The 24,562-nt window shown below is 39.8% G+C and overlaps 1 protein-coding gene across 19 annotated transcripts in view; it reads left to right on the top strand.

Moving 5' to 3' along the window:
• PKHD1 (PKHD1 ciliary IPT domain containing fibrocystin/polyductin) overlaps nt 1-24,562 on the top strand; it is a 476,353-nt gene that overhangs the window by 71,000 nt on the left and 380,791 nt on the right. For 17 of the 19 annotated variants that reach the window (XM_082346239.1, XM_082346233.1, XM_082346232.1 and 14 more), the window contains 3 exons: nt 1,353-1,496; nt 7,256-7,475; nt 17,687-17,837. In XM_082346239.1, coding sequence (XP_082202365.1) covers nt 1,353-1,496; nt 7,256-7,475; nt 17,687-17,837 — 515 coding nt within the window. The remainder of the gene's footprint in view (nt 1-1,352; nt 1,497-7,255; nt 7,476-17,686; nt 17,838-24,562) is intronic. The other 2 variants (XM_082346234.1, XM_082346240.1) reach the window with 1 other exon arrangement.

The following is a 24,562-nucleotide window of genomic DNA, read 5'->3' as shown; positions in this document are numbered from 1 at the left end:
CTTGGCTTTTCTTCCAATGATGGTTTGGGTTTCTGTCCCCTTGATGTCTTACTACACTTGAGAGAGCTCAAATGCGATTGTGATGCAGAAAGTTTAGAAGTAATTATGGGAGCAGGATCTTAGACTGATCAAGTATGAACCAAGCCATTTCTTGGAACAAATATGTCTGGCCTCAGCTGGGCGGGATGCTATGGGGATTGGGGTTTGGTCCTGAGTCTGTCACTATCTTAGCTGGGTAACTTTTTTAAGCCTCAGCTTTCTTATTTGATAAAGGGTCTGGGGCTGGATGCTCCCTTCTTCCCCTTTCAACTCTCTCAGAATCCATGACTTTTATGTTGAGAGAGGAGGGGTAAGAATGCACCCAAGCAAAAAGTTTGTCAGGTAGCTGTGTAAGTACCACCTAGATTTGACCTTGAAGGCAGGAGAAACTAGACCTCTATCTCAGTGTGGACTACAGATCTCTGCACAGCTGAGACTTCAGCTGACATTTTCCTTTATTGATTTTCAGACTGAAGCAAAACATGCTGTCTGTTAAGAACTGACATGATTTTACCCATCAGACAGGTACTCTTCCTACACAGCAGGTAGGAGTATAAACTGGGGCAACATTATTTTGGAAAGAAATTTGGCAGTATTCGTCAAAATTAAAAATTTACTTTTCCTTTGACCTAGCAATTCCACTTCTAAGAAGTTGCACCAGTTTTACTCATATAAGTGTATATAGTTCATTGCACCATCCTTAATTGCAGCAAAAGAGGAGAAATTATGGAACTATCAATCAATAGGAAGACTGCTCAATAAATTATGGCATAATCATATGATGGAATTCTAAGTGGCTATTAAAATGCTGAGCTAGATCTGTGTATATAGACTGGGAAAAATGTTTATGCTACACTTCTAATTTTTAAAAAAAGTTGTAGAATATTATGTATAGAATGATCCCTTTGTATAAAAAAACCTATATGCTTAGAAAATTCAAGAAGAATTCACAAGAAATTCTATACATGGCTACTTCTGCGGAGTGAGATAAGTAGTTAGGGGAAGTTTTTCTTTCACTTTATACTCTTCTGTATAAAAAGTTTAAGAACTATAAATACACATTATTTTTCTACATAAGAATTTTTACACGTTTTATAGGTTGTTGAATTATTGGGGTTTGACAGAATAAGGGCTCCACACTTTGGAGGCCAGAGCTTAGTGAGAAGAAACTGAGAAAACAGGGAATCTAAGGCCAGTGTGTGGACTCAGGAGGGCATAGAAAGAACGAAGGGGAGCAGGAAAGAATGGGTTTGAATTCTGAGTCAAGAAAGATTTGCCTCTGTGATGGTGAACTCGTCATTTTGTCTTTAAAGGCTGCCTGGGTGGAAGGCTTGTGCATGTGTTTGGAGCAGGATTTTCTCCCGAGAACATCTCAGCTGCCGTGTGTGGTGCTCCCTGCCAGGTCCTGGCTAACGCGACAGTGTCTGCCTTCAGCTGCTTGGTTCTGCCCCTGGATGGTCAGGAAAAATGCCATATTCGTTTTTTAAACAGTGTATATGAAAAGGACATACTTTGGTTAACTCCATTTTTTGGACAATTAATGCTGTATTGACTGTAAATTTTTCTATGTGTTCCTGGGGAAAAAAAATTCGCGGATCCCCATCTAAGATGGTAGTTAGAATTGGGGACCACCTGTTAAGATGAGTCATAATAGCTTTTGTCATATTAATGACAACAAAACATTTATCACCTATGTTCTTGACGGCCGTCATATGAAGTTGGAGAAAGTAGTTCTGAGTGGTGAATACTAGTTTCAGTGACAGCCTAGGCATCGTGGAGAAAACAATCTTGTCTTGTTCTGAGGTGGGGCTGCTGAAAATGTCTGCCTTCTGGAGGTCCTAGTGAAGGGATTAGACCATTCTGCTGGAGAGCTCTTGCATATTAGTGTGCTCAGGTCTTGAATCTTATTATAGGAAAAAAAGGCCAACATTAACATTATCCTTTTATTCTGTAAAGTCCAGATAATTACCTGAGCCCTTACTCAGTAAAACACCACGATCTCTCACTGCTTTAAGCTTTGTAGCCATCACGTAAATTGTGGCACGGGAAGCCATGTCTGTGTGGGGTGGAGGGTTTAGAATGAAAGGTGCAAAGTTTTGATATTTCTATGATGGGGCTCACAACACATGCTTATTACCCACTGAGCTTCAGAAGAAAAAGTCTCAGGGATGAAATTACTATTATCACTACAGGGGCAGCTAAGCCAGGTGGTTATTTGGTTTGCATAATCATAGATCTTATACCTGTGCATTTAAAAATCATTTGTACTCATGTTTTCTGTAAAATGCTTTAAGTTATATTCCTAATTTCTGTGTCTGCAACTTGAATGTTGGTGAGAGATTTACAGTGATAAAAGCATCACTTCTGAGCTTGGACAAAAATTCCTTCATGGATAATACTATTGTGATGGCAGTTTACATTGGATTGTCTTAGACCAGAAGGAGGAGGAGGAGTTGTGGTGGTGGTGGGGATTGGGAGGAAGGAGAGGAGGAGGAAAGGAGGGGAGAGGAGAAAGAATCCTTGCTTAAAATACTAGAAATTGAGTGTCCTATTACCATCATGTATATGAGCAGAACATCACAGACGAGAAATCTATTCTACTTAAGATTCCACAATAGGAAATTTAGGATATGGTAGAAAATTGAAGTTAATTTGTCTGTTTCTTTCTCTGTTCTAACTCCTGTGCATAGAACTGTCCTGGCTTAGGGGACATGCAAAATTAATGTTTGATGAAAGAATAAATACGGGAATTGGGAAATGGTGGAAACATAAAACCGACTCCCCATTTCTAGGTCCTAATATTTAACAAATACTGCTACAGTTCTTTTGGAGGGGATGGGGGGCTTTCACATATACACTATTTAAATTAATCAAGTCTTTGCTATTATTTCAAGACATCTAGTTTCAACCAGAAGTACAAACTAAAAACCAATAAAGTTTCAGGGTCAGGTAAATTGTGTTATTGGGAGTTTTATAGCCCATGGGAGAGGAATAAAATAAATTATTATATTTTAAAAGATCTGATTAAATTTAGAAAAAGAATTCTCAAAATTCCTTGATTTTTAGAAGAGGAAAACATGAGTGAGGCGCTGTAACTTTTACCATTGTCACTAGATGTCAGCAAACACTCATTGATTGTGCAAGGGCCGCTCATTTAGGGAAATGGATAATTTATTTTCCTCTTTCATTAAAAAAGAATTTGGAGATTGGGATTGACATATATACACTAATATGTATAAAATAGATAACTAATAAGAACCTGCTGTATAAAAAAATAAATGAAATAAAATTCAAATTAAAAAAAGTCTTTTAAAAGACTTATAAGTACAGTGTCTATAAAGATGGAGAGGAACTGGTGGAATCCAACTCCACTGGTTTCTTTTTTTTTTTTTTTTAACATCGTTATTGGAGTATAATTGCACTACAACGTTGTGTTAGCTTCTGCTGCACAACAAAGTGAATCAGCCATATGTATACACATACCCCATATCCCCTCCCTCTTGCGTTTCCCTCCCACTCTCCCTATCCCACCCCTCTAGGTGGTCACAAAGCACCGAGCTGATCTCCCTGTGCTATGCAGCTGCTTCCCACTAGCTATCTGTTTTACATTTGGTAGTGTATATATGTCCATGTCACTCTCTCACTTTGTCCCAGCTTATACTTCCCCCTCCCCGTGTCCTCAAGTCCATTCTCTATGTCTGCGTCTTTATTCCTGTCCTGGCTCTAGGTTTGTCAGAACCATTTTTTTTTTTTAGATTCCATATATATGTGTTAGCATATGGTATTTGTTTTTCTCTTTCTGACTTACTTCACTCTGTATGACAGACTCTAGATCCATCCACCTCACTACAAATAACTCAATTTTGTTTCTTTTTATGGCTGAGTAATACTCCATTGTATACATGTGCCACATCTTCTTTATCCATTCATCTATCAATGGGCATTTAGGTTGCTTCCATGTCCTGCCTATTGTAAATAGTGCTGCAATGAACATTGTACATGACTCTTTTTGAATTATGGTTCTTTTCAGGGTATATGCCCAGTAGTGGGATTGCTGGCTCATATGGTAGTTCTATTTTTAGTTTTTTAAGGAACCTCCATACTGTTCTCCATAGTGGCTGTATCAATTTACATTCCCACCAACAGTGCAAGACGGTTCCCTTTTCTCCGTACCCTCTCCAGCATTTATTGTTTGTAGATTTTTTAATGATGGCCATTCTGACTGGTATGAGGTGATACCTCATTGTAGTTTTGATTTGCATTTCTCTAATGATTAGTGATGTTGAGCATCCTTTCATGTGTTTGTTGGCAATCTGTATATCTTCTTTGGAGAAATGTCTATTTAGGTCTTCTGCCCATTTTTGGATTGGGTTGTTTGTTTTTTTGATATTGAGCTGCATGAGCTGCTTGTGTATTTTGGTGATTAATCCTTTGTCACTCCACTGGTTTCTTACTTAAGATCCAGGATGGGAGTTGGGGATTCTATGTATCCCTGAAATTGGATAAGACATTTTGAGAATATGATTGTGTATTTTTTTTTTTTTTTTGTAGAAAGTAGGTCTACAGTGTACATCAAATTGTCAAAGGGGTGTGTCTCATAAATTATTAAAAACTACTAAATAATTCCCCTACTTTCAGATAGGATTGCACAGAACCAATTTAGTTAAGAATCTGTTATATTTTAAAAGATTTTTTAGCGGACACTTTCACAGCAGCGACCCATACAAGTGTTTCACAGTTGCCTTTCTCAGAGAAATCTATCCTTTTACTTAACTAACGCTCCCCACTCTACTTTGTTCAACCTTAATAAGCTGGCAGCCCTTGGGAAAGCTGAATAATTTCAGTCCTTCTAACACAGTGCTTCTCAATGATATTATTGTTGAGAATTACTGAAAAAAATATTATTACTGGAGCAGCAACAGTAGCAGCACCTGGGAGTTTGTTAGCAGTGCGAGTCCTTGGGACCTGCTGTATCAGAAACTTTACAGCAAGTAAACATTTTGGTATTTCTCTTCTGAGCTTCTTGAGTATAATCTGTAAAAATATGCAATCACTATGCTGTACACCTGAAACTAACATAATATTGTAAATCAGCTATACTTCAATAAAAGTTAAGAAATGTAGAGCTCTAAAAAAGTCCTGTTGCTGCTTTTGGGGTCATTCATCTTTACTTTCCCCCCAAATTGTACTTCTAACAAAAGAAGAATTTTCTTTTTTCATATGATAGGTTGCTAAAGCATCTTGTCAGTCTAATACTCTGTATTTGTTTTAAATCAGCAAGATCTTTGATCTTTTGATTTCCTGCATTTATATCTTGAGTTTTACCACATGACTTCTTCATGGAAATTTTGACTTTTCCATGAGGCATGAAAAGCTAAAGTGATTAAGGTCGCACAGCTATTTTGTGGCAGAACCTTGAGTAAAATCCATGGATTCTGATCCCCAACGCTGGGCACTTTTCATAATCCACCTTGTCAATTTGCATCCACCTAATCACCCATAATGAGTTCATTGTTTTATAGGTGTTAAGCCTGTTTTTATTTGCCCCAGGGCTTACTAACTGGATAGTTCTCATGTTTCCTCTATCCATACAAGACTCTTACTTTCCAGACATTGTAATTGCTGTAATTCTTTGGGAACATAGTCACAGAACCTACTATGTGTTGGGTGCTTTGGAATATACCAGCAATAATAATACTATTTAGGTGTGATTGAATAATGGCAAACCCTCTCATGTACTTGTCTTATCCCTTGCTGCATGCAGCCCTGTGATGTAGGCAGGCCTCTTAGCTTCAAGCTCATAGCCCTTGATAAAATGTGTTACGTACCTGCATGAACAAGCTAGCTGCAGAGGTAGAAGGCTAGAGAAAATTTTTCTTTTCTATTTTATTAAGGTTTTCAGGCAGAGATGCTCCCAAACCATCTCATGTAGAGATTTGTTCATCCTTCTGTTAAAGGTTATTGCCAGTCTGGCTTGGTGATGCTTTTTACATTGTGTCTCATGACCTGGAAAGAAATGGTCTCAGGGTCAGAGGGCTTCAAATCATTGCTGTTCTTCTTTATGAAATGTTAATAGTCATAACTCTACGAGAATCAAGAACTTCTGTTAATCAAGAGATCCCATAAAGAGAATGAAAAGTCTAGCCACAAATCTGGAGAAGGTATTAGTAAGCATATAACCTCTGTAGGATTAGTACCCAGAATATAAAACTCACAAATCAATAAGGAAAAGACAAGCATTCCAACAGAAAAAAAGGCAAATGACAGAAATGGGAATTTCATAGAAGGGAAAATATGTTATTACTAAACATATAAAAACTTGCTCAACCTAAAAAGTAATGATGAAAATTCAAATTAAGGCCACAATGAGATGCTGTTGTATACTCACTGGACTGGCCAAAATTAAGAGTCTGATAATCCCAAGTGCTGACAATTATGTGGGTTACTGGGAAGTCATAAATATAGGTGGTAGGAACGTGAAATGACACAACCACTTTGGAAACAACATGGCACTGTCTTGTAAGGTTGAACTTGCACCTACCCTATGAGTAGACAATTTTCTTAGAGGCATATACCCTAGAGAAAATTCCATATATGTTTGTATTAGCAAAACCTGGGAATTACCCAAAAGTCCATTGGTGACAGAATAGGTAAATATATTGTAGTACTTTCACAGAATGCAGTGTTGAACAGCAGTGAAAATGTTTGAACAACAGTTACATGCAATAATAGGGCTAAATCTTGGAAACATAATATCGAGTGAAGAAAGCAGGTCTAAGGATATTATGCCATGTAGTCTATTTTCTAAAGTTCAAAAAGAAGTAAAATTCAACAATCTCCTGTTTAGGATACAAACCCATGTGAGAAAACTATTTAAAAAATGCAAGTGTTTGTTTCTGAGAATGAGGAGGAAGTGGGTAGACTTGGCCAGGAGCACATAGACTGGAGAGCATCTTGACGGTGTTGGCTTATGTTGGCTGAATTTATGGTACATTCACATGAGTTTTCTGACTAGATGATTCATATTTTACAAAAACATGATTTGTATCTTCTGTATGAATTATGTATACATAATACACTTTTAAGAAGAGTAAATGAATAAGTTTATTTTCCTATTGGTCAAGGGAAAACACATGGGCTTGGTTGATGTAACAAAGTAAGGCCTTTAGTTCTTTCTGTGGTTATTACCTAACCCAACGTTGACCATTTCATGCAGTGTCCTTGGCTTTCCTGTGTGGCCTGAGGCCTGAGGAGGAGAACTGTGAGACCTCTGGCTGCAGCTACGTGCAGTGTGATTTGACTGTCGCTGTGGGGACAGAGAGCCTGCCCGAATCATGGCCTTATTTCTACACCTGTGAAGAGAGTTCCCGATGCATCTGTGCACAAGATCTTTGGACAGAGTTCGTCTTTCCATCTTTCTCAGGCCTCTTCATCAGGTAACCTAGTCCTCTCCCTCCCTGACCTTCCCCACGAACGCACAGCCAGTGGATTAATGGAATTCTCAGGAACTGCAGGCTGTGTGGACACGGCCCTGGGGCCAACCCTCTTGTTGGAGGGACTGTTCCATTGTGGATTCCAGCCAGTCTGCATATCAAAGAGTCTCCTGTCTTTTCAAGTGTTCAAGAGAACATCTGAAAAATCTGCCCAGTAAACAGCCTGCTTTGTTCTTGCTTAGATTTTAATATTTATCTTCCGATCCAAAGCAACATCTGGTGAATGCCAATGGGGGAAAAAGATTAGACATTATGAAAAACAGAAGGCTCTTTTCCCGTTTCCTTTTTCTTTTCTTTCCAAACAGATTCACAAGTATGAGAAAAAGTCATAGAGAAATCCAGCAGATTGTACAATGTTTATTCAGAAGAAAGGGGGATGCATGGGCTAAAGGACTGTAGATCTAGGATTTAGAAGCCATAAGCTTATAAGTTTTTGAACTTAAAAAACAAACAAATAAATACCACAACTTTCCAGGTAAAAATCCCCTTTTCTAAACACATTTTTAAAAAAGTGTGGCCCTGTCGGTTGCTCTAGATGACCTTCATTTCTGCAAGCAGCTCTCTTTCTGTGAAGTGTGATATTTCAGTGCTGAATGTGGCCCTGCGTCCTTCTTTATTTCTTATCTAGATAGAGTGGTTACATCCGATTATTTAATGAAGGCCTCTTTCCCCATTAAAAAATAAAACTAAACAAGACCAACTACCCAGAGGAAAAGCGAGAACCAGCCCTTTCCATGGCAGTCGGAATTTCTGATGTCCTAAGGCAGCCCGTGTTTGTTTGTTTGTTTATTTATTTACTTTTAAACATCTTTATTGGAGTATAATTGCTTTACAATTGTGTGTTAGTTTCTGCTTTATAACAAAATGAATCAGCTATACATATACATATATCCCCATATCTCCTCCCTCTTGCATCTCCTCCCACCCTCCCTATCCCACCACTCTAGGTGGTCACAAAGCACCGAGCTGATCTCCCTGTGCTATGCGGCTGCTTCCCACTAGCTAGCTATTTTACATTTGGTAGTATATATAAGTCCATGCCACTCTCTCACTTTGTCCCAGCTTACCCTTCCCCCTCCCTGTGTCCTCAAGTCCATTCTCCACATCTGCGTCTTTATTCCTGTCCTGCCCCTAGGTTCTTCAGAACCTTTTTTTTTTTTTTTTTTAGATTCCATATATATGTGTTAACATACGGTATTTGGTTTCTCTTTCTGACTTACTTTGCTCTGTATGACAGACTCTAGATCCATCCACCTCACTACAAATAACTCAATTTTGTTTCTTTTTATGGCTGAGTAATACTCCATTGTATACATGTGCCACATCTTCTTTATCCATTCATCTATCAATGGGCATTTAGGTTGCTTCCATGTCCTAGCTATTGTAAATAGTGCTTCAATGAACATTGTGGTACAGGACTCTATTTGAATTATGGTTTTCTCAGGGTGTATGCCCAGTAGTGGGATTGCTGGGTCATTTGGTAGTTCTATTTTTAGTTTTTTAAGGAACCTCCATACTGTTCTCCATAGTGGCTGTATCAATTTACATCCCCACCAACAGTGCAAGAGGATTCTCTTTTCTCCACACCCTCTCCAGCATTTCTTGTTTGTGGATTTTTTGATGATGGCCATTCTGACTGGTGTGAGGTGATATCTCATTGTAGTTTTGATTTGCATTTCTCTAGTGATTAGTGATGTTGAGCATCCTTTCATTTGTTTGTTGGCAATCTTTATATCTTCTTTGGAGAAATGTCTATTTAGGTCTCCTGCCCATTTTTTGTTTGGGTTGTTTGTTTTTTTGATATTGAGCTACATGAGCTGCTTGTATATTTTGGAGATTAATCCTTTGTCAGTTGCTTCGTTGGCACATATTTTCTCCCATTCTGAGGGTTGTCTTTTTGTCTTGTTTATGGTTTTCTTTGCTGTGCAAAAGCTTTTAAGTTTCATTAGGTCCTATTTGTTTATTTTTGTTTTTATTTCCATTTCTCTAGGAGGTGGGTCAAAAAGGATCTTGCTGTGATTTATGTCATAGAGTGTTCTGCCTATGTTTTCGTCTAAGAGTTTTATAGTGTCTGACCTTACATTTAGGTCTTTAATCCATTTTGAGTTTATATTTGTGTAGTGTGTTAGGGAGTGTTCTAATTTCATTCTTTTACATGTAGCTGTCCAGTTTTCCCAGCACCACTTACTGAAGGGGCTGTCTTTTCTGCATTGTATATTCTTGCCTCCTTTATCAAAGATAAGGTGACCATAGGTGCATGGGTTTATCTCTGGGCTTTCTATCCTGTTCCATTGATCTATATTTCTGTTTTTGTGCCAGTACTGTACTGTCTTGATTACTGTAGCTTTGTGGTATGGTCTGGTCAGGGAGACTGATTCCTCCAGCTCTGTTTTTCTTTCTCAAGATTGCTTCGGCCATTCCATACAAATTGTGCAATTTTTTGCTCTAGTTCTGTGAAAAATGCCATTGTAGTTTGATAGGGATTACATTGAATCTGTAGATTGCTTGCGAAGTATAGTCATTTTCACAATGTTGATTCTTCCAATCCAAGAACATGGTATATCTCTCCATCTGTTTTTATCATCTTTACTTTCTTTCATCAGTGTCTTATAGTTTTCTGCATACAGGTCTTTTGTCTCCTTAAGTAGGTTTATTCCTAGGTATTTTATTCTTTTTGTTGCAATGGTAAATGGGAGTGTTTCCTTAATTTCTCTTTCAGATTTTTCATCATTGGTGTATAGGAATGCAAGAGATTTCTGTGCGTTAATTTTGTATCCTGCTACTTTACCAAATTCATTGATTAGCTCTAGTAGTTTTCTGGTAGCATCTTTAGGATTCTCTATGTATAGTATCATGTCATCTGCAAACAGTGACAGTTTTACTTCTTCTTTTCTGATTTGGATTCCTTCTATTTCTTTTTCTTCTCTGATTGCTGTGGCTAAAACTTCCAAAACTATGTTGAATAATAGTGGTGAGAGTGGACAACCTTGTCTTGTTCCTGATCTTAGATGAAATGGTTTCAGTTTTTCACCATTGAGATTGATGTTGGCTGTGTGTTTGTCATATGTGGTCTTTATTATGTTGAGGTAAGTTCCCTCTATGCCTACTTTCTAGAGGGTTTTTATCATAAATGTGTGTTGAATTTTGTCAAAAGTTTTTCTGCATCTATTGAGATGATCATATAGTTTTTCTCCTTCAATTTGTTAATATGGTTTATCACATTGATTGGTTTGCGTATATTGAAGAATCCTTGCATCCCTGGGATAAACCCTACTTGATCATGGTGTATGATCCTTTTAATGTGCTGTGGTATTCTGTTTGCTGGTATTTTGTTGAGGATTTTTGCATCTATGTTCATCAGTGATATTGGCCTGTAGTTTTCTTTCTTTGTGACATCTTTGTCTGGTTTTGGTATCAGGGTGATGGTGGCCTCGTTGAATGAGTTTGGTGGTGTTCCTCCCTCTGCTATATTTTGGAAGATTTTGAGAAGGATGGGTGTTAGCTCTTCTCTAAATGTTTGATAGAATTCTCCTGTGAAGCCATCTGGTCCTGGGCTTTGGTTTGTTGGAAGATTTTTAATCATAGTCTTAATTTCAGTGCTTGTGATTGGTCCGTTTATATTTTCTATTTCTTCCTGGTTCAGTCTCCGAAGGTTGTGCCTTTCTAAGAATTTGTCCATTTCTTCCAGGTTGTCCATTTTATTGGCATATAGTTGCTTGTAGTAATCTCTCATGATCCTTTGTATTTCTGCGGTGTTAGTTGTTACTTCTCCTTTTTCATTTCTAATTCTATTGATTTGAGTCTTCTCCTTTTTTTTCTTGATGCGTCTGGCTAATGGTTTATCAATTTTGTTTATCTTCTCAAAGAACCAGCTTTTAGTTTTATTGATCTTTGCTATTGTTTTCTTCATATCTTTTTTATTTATTAATTCTTCATACTTTGATCCAGCAATTTTACTTCCAGGATTTTAAGAAAGCAGTTGGAAATATGTAACATTTATGAAGAACTATAGTCTTCAAAGCTTTAGGTATATTAACAAAAACAGTTGAAATGAAGTAAGCATTTAGTAATAAAGAATGAGTCCAAGTGATAATATACTAAGAACCTTGAAAAACCATGGTGTAGAATATTTAACCAAAGAAGGAAATGCTTACAATATACTGAGGAGTGAAAGGTACAGGTCACAAAATAGTGCATCAATGAAATCCTGATGGTGTTTATAGTACATGTACGTGTGTCGCACAACAGGTGATTGGGAAAAACACCGGAAGGATGTATTCTAAAATGCTGATAGTGCCTAACCCTAGGGGGCTGGAGGACTGATCATATTTGTTTTCTTCATTGAGTTTTTATGTAATTTTTTTAGTGAACATGTACTAATTTAATAACCAGAAAACACAATATAAATTATACAAGGGGTGCTAGGAATATCATGTGCTAAATGGCTTACCTTGGTTCCTCTTAAGATTGTGCTTGTGAACCCAGAGAACTACTTTCCAGGATCTTTGCAAAGAACCCATTTCCATTGAATGGTTTACCCCCCTGCCAGCCACTACCACTATGGATTTGATGTCATTTGGCAAAGACAGACATTTGTATCTGTGGCAGATATATGCCCAGTTTGTCCGTCCATCCATCCATCCATCCATCCATCCATCCATCCATCCATCCAGTAGTTATCAAGTGTTTATTATGTTCCAGGTACTATACCAGGAGCTGGTGACTCAATGGTGAATGAGATGCAAAGTCCTTGTCCTTAAGAGTAGAGGAGGAGGCCAGACAATAAACAAGATGATCACATGTTATGATAAGGGCTATAAAGTGATAAAAAACAATGGAGGCTGCTTTTTAAAAATTTTTTTATTTCATTTTTTGTTACTATTATTTTTTAAATTGCAGTATAGTTGATTTACAATGTTGTATTAGTTTCAGGTGTACAGCAAAGTGATTCAGTTATACAAATATATTATATATATATATATATATATATATATATATATATATATATATATGTTCTTTTTCAGATTCTTTTCCCTTTTAGATTATTATAAGATACTGAGTATAGTTCCCTGTGCTACACAGTAGGTAGTGATATCAAATGATATTTGTCTTTCTCTATCGGGCTTACTTCACTTAGTATGATAATCTGTAGGTCCATCTATGTTGCTACAAATGGCATTATTTCATTCTTTTTTATGGTTGGGTAATATTCCACTGTGTGTGTGTGTGTGTGTGTGTGTGTGTGTATGTGTATATATCTCACATCTTCTTTATCCATTCATCTGTCAATGGACATTTAGGTTGCTTCCATGTCTTGGCTATTGTAAATAGTGCTGCAATGAACATTGGAGTGCATGTATCTTTTTTTTTTCCCCCCAAGGGAAAGATACTCATTTATTTATTTTTATATTTTTTTACATTTTTTTTGAATTTTATTTTACTTATATTTTTATACAGCAGGTTCTTATTAGTTATCCATTTTATACATATTAGTGTATATATGTCAATCCCAATCTCCCAATTCATCCCACCACCACCCCCACCCCGCCTGGCGTGCATGTATCTTTTTGAATTATAGTTTTCTCTAGATATATGCCCAGGTGTGGGATCACTGGATCGGCTCAGAGGAGGTTTCTCTGAAGAAGTGCCTTTTAAGCTGAGCTAAGGACAAGTGTCATTTTGGAGAGTCAGGCAGTGGGGGCAGCAAGTGCAAAGGACCCATCAAGTTTCATGAACTGTCAGAGGTCAGAAGGGCAGGAGTAGGGTAAGAAGGAGGAAAAGTGGCTTGAGAAGAGCTCGGGGAGGTATTAAGGCCTCAAAGGCCATAGTAAGGAGTTTGGATTCTATTCTAAGAACAGACTAAGTATCTTTCTAAAGTCACACAGTCAAGCCCCGGCAGTATCAGGGCTGGAACCCAAGGCTTCTGACTCACAGTGTACTCAGCATGGTGCTGTACTGTCGGCATCAGTAACAGAGCCTTGGCCGGGCTGTGTGGGTCCAGGAGATTTGAGACATAGGAAGCAATTTCAGGTTAAGTGAGGGAGACAGAATGACGGCATGTGTTTTTACTGCCTACCATAGAGAGTGCATCCAAGGAGAATATCTGCTTACTTTTGGATATGATTGGACCGACTGAAAGAGCAATAGATTGGGACTCAGGAAACTTAGGTTCTAGAACTCTCTCTGCCACCATTTGGACCAAATATTCTTACCACATTCCCTCAAAATAAATATTTGTGTGCATGTGTGTGTGCGTGCACATCCGTATCATCTATATCTGTGTATTTCTCTATGTACATATATGTCTATAGTTAAATCTGGCCAACTGTGCTCCTTAATTTGTAGGATGATTGTGGAAGAAAACATGACATAGTAATTATTAAGAAACTTTGAAATTTTGCAAATGTTAGTCCATTTTTGACATCCTGGTGTCTCTGCTCGTCTTGATGATGGCTTTTTAATGAAAAAAATGTCTAGTCATATAATCAGGGCCAAAAAAGAAAAGAAATATGAGCTAAAGGTTGTGAAAAAGTCTAAGCCAGCAGAAAAGGATTTTAACTCTTTCAGAGCAAAAAGAACATGATTTGTTTTCACTTTCTTCTTTTATTGGGAAGCAGGGCACACAGGGTGGGAAGCAGCCTGGAAACACAGGACAATGCAAGGCAGAGTCAGGGATGCCATGGTGGCCAGGCCTACGCCTGACATCACAGAGGTGGGAAGGAGGTGGACCCTTCTATACCATGGTCACTAGTCTTTCCTGGGAAGATCAGTGACCCCACTGTGACATCTGCTTCTTCTGTCGTGTGCCTACGAATGCAGGGAACAGACTGTCTCCTCCAGGAACGGCCTGGAAAGCCACAGCGACCCTTGTTACAGCATCGACAGATATCAGCAGGGTCTTCTACTGGGGGACCAGCTGTTAGAGGACTTGCTGAAGAAACAGGCTTTGTTTAATTTTTTCAGGACTCGGTCAGCTGGAGTGACCTTCCAATGGCAGGTGATATATACTGTGTTTCTGGAGTCACTAGCAAAATGGAACAATCCACTGTGAACTGGTGGGCATTGCTACAGGCAGATGAAAAGAGGGCAGGGTGACTTACCTCATTTTACCCTAACCTTTGCTGATGAAGAACCTAGAAAGGGCAGAAGAAGTCTTGTTAGGAGGTGGAAGCCCATGATCAAGAAAGGTTGTAAAGGTCACTCCTTCCCTTGAGTTCAAGTCAGTATCTTAGATCATCGTATAGTGAGTATAAAAAACCTGCTCATATGAGTGAAGATCCACAGTTGGAAATGAACATGAGGGGGGAGCACAGAACAGAGAGAGGTGACAGGCAAATATTCTTTCCCTTGCCTAAGAAGCAAAAAAAGGGAATTCTGGAAAGGCAGACAACTAAGTTTACATTATCCCTGACAAAATTCCAGAATGAATTATTCATCAGATGGCTTGTGAGCCTTCAGAAATGGGAGTAGCAATCTGGGAACCGATTCACAAGGAACGAGATGGTGTGGAAAACCAACTTCATTTCCTTTCTGATGGCTTTATAAGAGATTTATGATGGCAATGGTGATGGAGAGCTTCTTAAACTATTTTAGCAACCCTCCTACCCACCGCCCCCCAGTAGCAAAAGAAAGGTTCTAGCTGCAAAGCCCAAGGTACCCTATCACAGCATCAAGTTGAAGTCAGGTGTTTTATTTGAAAAGTCCATGTGAATTTTGCATTCTACTTCATCATATTTCCATAGGTATCTAAATATTACATTTTAATTTGAAAGTTAAATTACTTTGCTTTGCTTTTCTGAATCTTTGCATGCAACTGACACTCCAGGAGCAAATGCCGTGTTTATCCTGTGGCTTTGTCTACCCCTGGACGATGGCTTAGCTAAATGGATGTGTAGCTACATTACAGGCTCAGATTCAAAATGTATTTGAGCAATGGGTCCACATCAGTGAGACGACCCGTAACAACAATGAGTGTAAATTCCCACATTGACATTTCAACAATAATACCACCTATGTCACTACCACCTAAAACTATAACAAGAACTGACTTTATCGGACACTTCCTTGCACCAGATTCTGGACAGGTCATTTTGTAGGCTTCATTTTGCTCCATCCCCCAAACACCTCTTTAAAAGAGGGTCTTGGGGCTTCCCTGGTGGCGCAGTGGTTGAGAATCTGCCTGCCAATGCAGGGGATATGGGTTCGAGCCCTGGTCTGGGAGGATCCCACATGCCGCGGAGCGGCTGGGCCCGTGAGCCACAATTACTGAGCCTGCGCGGATGGAGCCTGTGCTCCGCAGCAAGAGAGGCCGCGATAGTGAGAGGCCCGCGCACCGCGATGAAGAGTGGCCCCCGCTTGCCGCAACTAGAGAAAGCCCTCGCACAGAAACTAAGACCCAACACAGCAAAAATAAATAAATAAATAAATAAATTAAAAAAAAAAAAGAGGGTCTTTATGATTAGTAACTTCATTTTATAAACGTGGAAAACAAAGCTTAGAGAGTCATGTCTTCAACAATGTCAGATGGATGGTAAATATCTGCTTGGGGATTCGAATCTAGCTGGTTGGCTTTCAAGCCTCACTTCTGCATTATAATGCTTCTCAGAAAATCGGCTGAACAAATGCAGCATGGTGAAATCCTCAGGTAATTGTGGCTCTGAGACTTTGAGTTCACCACCATCTTAATTTAAGCTTAGGGGCTACAAAACGAACGCAGTATTAGGTGCCATGGTGGGGAGGGCTTCGATAAAGGGAGACCACAGCCTCAATGGTCAGCCAAACTGGGCTGCACAATATTAACATATTGACAATCTACAGTAGGTCTAGAAGACAGTGAGTATGGAAGTCATGTCTTGGGTGGATATGGAGCTGGGAATGTTTTAGCATGAAGATGAGATGAAGTAGATGTGATAGTTATTCTGTTCATTATTTCTAGCAAAGTGTGGGAGAAACCATTTCGACATTGATTTGAAAAAAGATGTTCTAGTTGGACATGAGTTATAGTTTCTCAAGCAGTGACCTTTTGCCCTTTTCATCACCAATCCTTGTCTTCCCGTGGGATATGCCAACTTCGTGGTGATGTCCCATCAGCATCTCAAAACTTGGGAGTACTGCTCTAGGAGATGGGACCCCTTGGATTCTCATCTCGGAGTTGCCTTATTTTTGTGTTTGACTTTATGCAAATCCCCAGATCTCTTTCAGTTACATTTTTTATGCCTCTACCTAATTTACCGGCTGAAATGAGATCATACATATGAAACTGTTAAAAAGTGTAAAACATCATGCATTATTATAACTAATAATCTTGGAGCTAGTTGCAATAATGCCTAAAGCCAGGATTATTCTTGAGTAAATATCACACCTGTTGGGGGCCATACCCTGCAAACTCCATGCTCTCCTCTCCTCTGGACCACATATTTTTAGACATTCAGTAATGCTACACTGCAGTTTTTCATTTTAAATCCAGTTTGGTTTCTCTCCTTAAAGCAAGAGGACTTTTAAAGCAAGTGGCTGGTAGTATAACTGGCACATATATCGAATCTCCTTAGTCTGGGTGGTTAAGTAAGTTTAATTAATTTACTAAGTTAATGTTCCACTGCTAGCAACAGAGCCTCATTGCCATCAGCTGGGGAGAGGGAATTGAAAGCCTAAATGAGCTCATTTTTTCACAGTTGGAATTAGGGACCAGTTAGCCAGTCGTGTGGGTTTTCCAGTTTCTCCATCTGCCCTGGGGGGATTCAGGCAATTCACTCCCCCATCACTGAGTGTAAGAACAGGAAGAGGGAAGGGGAAAAGAAAAAAAAATTTTTTTCCCAACATTTGCTTCCATTTTTGGAACTGGAAGTATTATCTGTGCATTGCTTCTTTGGTTGGGTTTGGAGAAGCTTTTGCTAATGTTCCTGATAGAGCTGGAAAAGAGAAAGGCCTCAGTGAAAGATATTTACCATGTGCATTTTCATCGCAGGGTGTGCAGATAAAGCGAAAACAAATAAACAATAAAAGAATGGAAACAAAATTACAGAAATTTGCAAAATTTGACAAATGGTGGCCTGTAGTTGCCACAAGCTAATGGCTTGCAATGATTAATAAGAGTAAAAATAATTGCATTTCATTAAGATTGATGACACCCCATTTAACCTCCCCTCTCGTTTCAGCCCTAAAGTGGAAAGAGATGAAGTTCTCATCTATAATAGCTCCTGTACCATTACCATGGAAACTGAGGCAAAGATGGAGTGTGAGACGCCTAATCAGCCAATTACCGCCAAGATTACTGAGATACAGAAAAGCTGGGGCCAGAACACTCAGGTATAATCAAATCTTTTTTACAGACTGATTCAAACAGCTCAAATTAAATTTGTAATATTGTGTACATTAAAAAAACAATTTAGCCCAAATGGCAGCGATATATAATATTAAATGCTCTCAAACTTTGAGGAGCTGGTCTAATGCACAGCATCTGAATTCATAGTTAACTATGGTTAATCATATATTTTCTCAAAAATAAATGAGTGCTGCCTGGGCTCTTTTAAAGCAAATTCTGAACAGATAATCTCAGCATTTTGTCCTGCTTTCCGTGAGCATGTTTGAAAGAAGCTCTCAGTGGTTTATTTCTCCGTGAAATAAATGGCCTACAATTTAACCAGGCCCTTCTGGAAGGTTTCCAAATCACTCAGCCATCCTCAGTTGGTGGGATGGCAGTGTCTCCTGGTCCATCCCATTCATCTCTGTGCCAAGTAGAGCAGAGTGGAAACTTCTACTTCTGAGGGGATGCCGTGGAAATTAGGACCGAATAGGGAAAAGGTCTGCGGGGTCATCTGGTCCAGCCTCCCTACCTCACCCATCCATTTTTAAATCATCTTAGCCACCCCTCCAAGTGGGTTTTGTAAGAATGTGTCCTTAAAAGTCCCTTGTGGGAGATTCCACAGCCTCCCAGGGAATTTTCGAAAATTGAAATCAGAGGCAAAGGACTCTTTGGAAATGTATCAGATAATCTTTTACAACTCTCCAGGCTTCTCATGGTACACAGATAAAAAATAATATTTATTGAGCACCTACTCCCTTAGGTGTCTTTCTCTTTATGAAAGCGATCCTCAGATTTCCCTCTTTTGTCTCTTTTATTAGAACAAACGTTTATTGAGCGCCTATTAAGTGCCACATGCTATCGGAGACCCTCACATGAATGCTGCTCCGATGAAACCTTTGCAATCCCAAACTGTACCTCCTGGGTTCGCGAGGCCTGTTTTTCTATAACTTTTAGGCTGGTGCTGAAAAAACATGTAGTTACAAATAACGTGATTTTTCTGTCCTTTCTAAGCTGTTCCCTGTCTGCCTTTCCATCCCCCCCCCTCCCCCGGGGTCTCCCTGTCCATCCTATTACCTCCCAGGCTTTTCACACCCCTTTCCCAAACCTTCAGGTAGTTGCACAGGGCTGTTGCTTCTTCCTTCATTGTGTCCCCCCCCTGCCAAATTCACCTCTTCCTTTCAGTGTACTGATAGCTTTAATTCTTTATCTGCAGCACTATGGTCCCCTAATCACAGCCTCCTCTTCATGCCCGTGCCCCTTCTCAGCAGTTGGCTGGCAGTGATGTCTCAAAGGTTTACTGTAGTGAGCGAGGCTGCTGAATTAGCATCGAATTGTAGAAAGAGAGCTGTGGGCTGAAGACTAGCTGTGGGACACTGAGCATTCTTTAAGGCTTTCCGGGCTTCAGTTTCCACCTGGGGAATAATAAGCTGGGTTGTTAGGGCGCACATCTGAGCAAATGCCGGTGACAGGGAGGGAGAGGCAGGTAGCACAGGGGTTAGGGGTGGGCTTTGAGCTGGACTGCTGGGACTGGAATACATCAGTTGCTCCCTGGGGGACTTCAGGCAACTTAGCCCCTCTGTGCATCAGTTTTCTCATCTGTAAAGTGGGGAGAATAATGGTACCCCACCCCCCCAAGTAGGGTTGGTATGAGGATTCTAGCATGTGAGCCGCTGTGAACTGCACCTCACACACAGTAAATGTCCAATGTTGGTTGCTCTTGTCCATGCTCATTTGCTAGTCTCAGTGCTAGAAAATGATATGGGATCATTTCTCCGTAGTGCTTGCTGCTTTGACCAGATCATTGCACTTCTCAGATTTCATTGAATTTCCCATCATCTCAAAGACTAATTTTGAGGTTTTTGGGGGCCTTAAATGTCTGTCATCTTTAAATGTTTATACAGCATGTATTTATTGAGTTCCAATCACGTTCAAGGTCCTCTACTATGAAAGAGAAAAAAAAAAATGTGGAAAGAGACCCCACTTTATGGGACAGTAGGGAAGACAGGTCGTGTATGGAGGTAGGTGAGGTTCAAAGAAGGACATGAAGAGTCAGTTCATCACAGTTGGATGTAATGTTGGACACCATCCGACCAGTGCCTCAGCAAGGGATGAGTTAACTGAGGTCCATAAAGAGAGGTGACCTGATAAATGACACAGCTGTAACTTGGCATCATAACCCATGCAGCCATAAGTCATTGTGGAGGAAATAAGCCAATTAATCTTTAGGAACCAGAGGGGCATGTGTCTAAACCTACTAGGCTAATGTCAGTGCCTAGGAAACTCCAGTCCTGGGATGTATGGTTGTCCCATAGATGTTGGGAAGTCTGGGGACCTTAGGTACACAATTGCCTTTTCTGGGCCTGGGAAGAACCAACACTGCCAGGTGCTTTATCAGGACTAGAGTTCTGGTCTCTAGGTCCAAGTATTATGTGAGAACCTTGGAACACTAGTTCCATAAAAAGTTAATAAGTATTCTGGGATAAAAGGGTTCTAAACTCAAATACATTTATGAAAGTTGGGTTAAATATATATATATATATATATAAAACATATATATATATGTTTATTGAGAGCATTCAGTATATGAATATATAATGTAAAATTCTAGGAGAGGGCTGTAGTGTGGAGTATTACCTGAACTTGTTTGTCCACAGAGCCCTTTATTCCCAAAATTTCTTTGGGGGCTGGTATCCGTCCTGCTGCCCTCACTTTGGGAACTGTTGCCCATGCCATGCTCTTCCCCCTACCCTAGAGTGGAGGGTCAGAGGTGGGAAAGGTTACCTTCAGATGGGGCAGTCAACTGAAGGTAAGTAGGTAGCATTTGTATTATGCCAGGAAGGATGGGCAGGGTTCAGGCAGGTGGGGATGCAGAGGAAAGGTATTTTTGGTGGCAAAACCAGGATGCACAAGGCACTGAGGCAAGAGCCCACAGGAATAGTGTGAAGAGCATGGTGTATATGAGGGGGACTAGTGAGTCGTAGGTTTGGAAAGATGGGCTAGGATGAGATTGTGATGGCAGGTTCAGCGTTTTGTCCTTTAATTCATCAGGTGACAAGTAGTCCTCAAGGAGTTACTGCCAGATCCCAGGCGTGCTTTAGTCACACTGGTCTGGTAGCTGGGTGTGGGACGCCCTGGGAAACCGAGGGGAGATGGGTGAGAGGTAATCGAAGGAGGGAAGTGGCAGAGGGAGTGGAGGGTAGGGGGCACATGCAATAGTCAGCACTCGATAACTTGTGTTCAGCAAAGTGTTCAGAGAGATTGAAAATTCAGTGTGGGAGGTGGGAAAATTATGGGTCAGTTTTCCCAGTGGTCTTTTCAGATGTTTGAAGTATATCTATATATCTATATCTATATATCCATGCTCTTGATTCCAGAATTGTAATCTCCAGCCCAGAACTGTTTCCTGAACTTTCGATTCCAGGACTTCATTGCCTCCTGGCATCTTCACTTGGATACCGAAATGGCATCTCAAGTCTAACAGGTTCTGAGTTGAACTCCTGATCTCCACTGCTGCTCTCCCCTAGCGCCTCTTCCCCCCACCATAGTCCTGAACTGAGTTGATGGCAGCTTTTCAGTTGCTCAGGCCGTGGAGGCATCCTTGATCTTCCGAATCCCATGTCAGACCCATCAGGAAATTCTGTTGTCTGTACCTTTCATCTGACTGCTTTGTAGCAAGTCTACGGCTGTCACCTCCGCCATCATCTACTGATGATTACAGAGCTGGTCTCCCTGCCTCTCCCTCTGCCTCCCCTTTCAGTCTATTCTAATGGAGCCCCAGTGACCCTTTCCAAATATGTCAGGTAATTACACTCCTCTCAAAACCTTTCCGTGGCTCCCAAATTCTCTCTCAATAAAAGCAAGTCCTTACTCTTATCTAAAGGGCCATTCTCTGCACCAGCTTCCCACCTCCAACTCCTCTTTGGCTTCACCTCTTGTTTCTGTCACCTGTACCTGGTCTGTCCAGGCCCAGCAGCTCCCTGCTGTTCCTGGAACACGCCAGGCTCACTTCCACACTGAAACTTTTGCATCTGCTCTTCCTTCTGCTTAAAATACTGTCTCCTCCTTAAAATACTGTCTTCTGTTTAAAATACTGTCTCTTTTTCTTTTTTAAATTGAAGTATAGTTGATTTACAATATTGTGTTAGTTTCAGGTGTACAGCAAAGTGATTTGGTTATACACACACACACACACACACACACACACATATATGTATGTATATATATATATTCTTTTTCAGATTCTTTTCCATTATAGGTTATTACAAGATAATATAGTTCCCCGTAAATCCTTGTACTTATCTATTTTATATTTAGTAGTGTGTATCTGCGAATCCCAAACTCCTAATTTATCCTTCTCCCTCCCTCCTTCCCCTTTGGTAACCATAAGTTTGTTTTCTATGTCTGTGAGTCTGTTTCTGTTTTGTAAACAAGTTCATTTGTGTTATTTTTTAGATTCCACATATAAGTGGTATTTGTCGATGGACATTTAGGTTGCTTCCACGTCTTGGCTATTGTGAATAGTGCTGCTGTGAACGTTGGGGTGCATGTGTCTTTTCAAATTCAAGTTTCATCTTTTCCAGATATATGCCTAGGAGTGGGGTCACTGGATCATATGGCAACTCTACTATTTTTAGTTTTTAAGGAACCTCCATACTGTTCTCCATAGTGGCTGCACCAATTTACATTCCCACCAACAGTGTAGAAGTGTTCCTCCATTCTCCATACCCTCTTCAGCATTTATTATTTGTAGACTTTTTGATGATAGCCATTCTGACTGGTGTGAGGTGACACCTCATTGTAGTTTTGATTTGTGTTTCTCTAATAATTAGCAATGTTGAGCATCTTTCCCCATCCCTTTTCAAGTACAACCCTCTGTTTTAACTTTTTGCTGAAGTGTTACTTCCTCAATGAAGTCTACTTTTACCACGCTACTTAAAGTTACAACCCAGTGCTGTTCACTCCATATATCACACCTACAATTTTCCTTAGTCTGTTTTATTTTTTCCATAGTCCTTATCACCTGCTAATATATTATGTAAGATACTAATTTATTACGTTTATTGTTTTGCATCTGACTTTTCTTGCTAGAACATGATCTCCAGGAAGGCAGAAATGTTTACCTGCTTTGTTTGCTGGTGTATCCCAACTGCCTAGAACAGAGCCTGAATCAGTTGTACAAATGAACAATTTAGAAATACAAATAAAGGCAGTTAAAAGAAGCCTTCTCACATGTTGCTTCTCCAATTCCATCCCCTGAAGATTCTATCTGAAAGGAGACACACACACACACACACACACACACACACACACACACACACACTGATGTACATACACTCATTTGCACACAAAGATGTTATTGCATCATTAATGTTGTTCTTCAACTTGTATTTTTAAAAAACCTATTGACACTCTAGGGTATCAGCTCCTTGAAAAGAAGAATTTTGTTTTGTCACTGTTGTTTCCCAAAGCTTAGAACTATGCCTAATACACAGCAGATCCTGTTAAAAATTATTGAATGGACGAATGGATTTATGAATGAGTGAATGCATCATGGTCATCTTTCCATTTTAGCACAGGTGCATTTGTCTCTTCTTCAGAAGACATTGATTATACCTACTATGTATCGCCGTGGTACATGAAACAAGAGAAAAGATATTGGAAAAAGCAAAAATCTAAGAGTGCTGGAAAACACAATAAGGTGCCATAAGACAGCCAGAGGTTTAGAGGGATTTCTGAAGGATAAAGAGTGGATTGGGTTGGATGGGTAGAGAAATCACAGCAGAATAAACACAATGCAAAGCCAGTTTAGAGAAAATGGATAGAAAGAGTCAGCTATACTTTTCAATGGAGCTCCAGGAGAAATTCCAAACTTGAGAGTCATATAGGGCAGATATCAGGGTAACTGAAGAAACGATTGCTTGGGAGAACTACTAGGGCCATTTCCCTTCCTTTTCCCTCTCCCTTTCTTTTTCTCTGTCCCTGTGTACTCAGAGTGGTGGCTCTGTGGCTCTCAAGACAAAGTCTTAAGAGCAGCTCACAAAGCAAAAAGGGGATTATTTGCTTGGGGACAGGAGATGGGTATGGTCCTTTGTGAGTATTAGGGTCTTTGTTAAACTTGGCCAAACCCAAGGCAACTCTGAAACTCCAGGACAGACTCAGGGAAAGAAGGAAGAAAAGGGCAGGGAAAGCAGCATTCTCCTCATTTCTGCCTTGAAGGAATCCCTTTACTTTCCCTCCACTCATCCAGATGTTTCACCTAGTAATTTCAGTTGTGATAACTTGAAGAGGTTTCTCTGAACATCTGATCTGACATATCAGTAGAAAAAGAAGTTGGAAACAGTGCTATTAAAGTTATCTGGGAGATGATTTTAAACCTAGAATCCTATACCCCGTCAAATACTATTTGGAACAGAAACAGAATAAAGACATGTATGCTATACAAAATTCAGAACGTTTATCACCCCCGTGCACGCTCTGAAAAATCACATGCTCTGGCAAACCATAAAATGAATCCAAGGATGAAGATGATATGAGAAACAAGAAACAGTAATGAGCAAAGAACCTGAAAATAGCAAAACCGGAGTAAAAATTGTTGAAAATATGGCTGTGAAGCTTAATGTAGTTAACAATGAACTCTTAGCCAAACTGAGGCAGGAACCTCCTGTTTCAAGTAGATATAATAAAAAGAGGACAAGAAACAGAGGCATAAACCTCCCTTTTTGATAAA

Source organism: Balaenoptera borealis (genome assembly GCF_965194805.1).
Source record: "Balaenoptera borealis genome assembly, chromosome: 12".
Classification (NCBI taxonomy): domain Eukaryota; kingdom Metazoa; phylum Chordata; class Mammalia; order Artiodactyla; family Balaenopteridae; genus Balaenoptera; species Balaenoptera borealis.
This window is presented reverse-complemented; position numbering and strand designations above follow the sequence as displayed.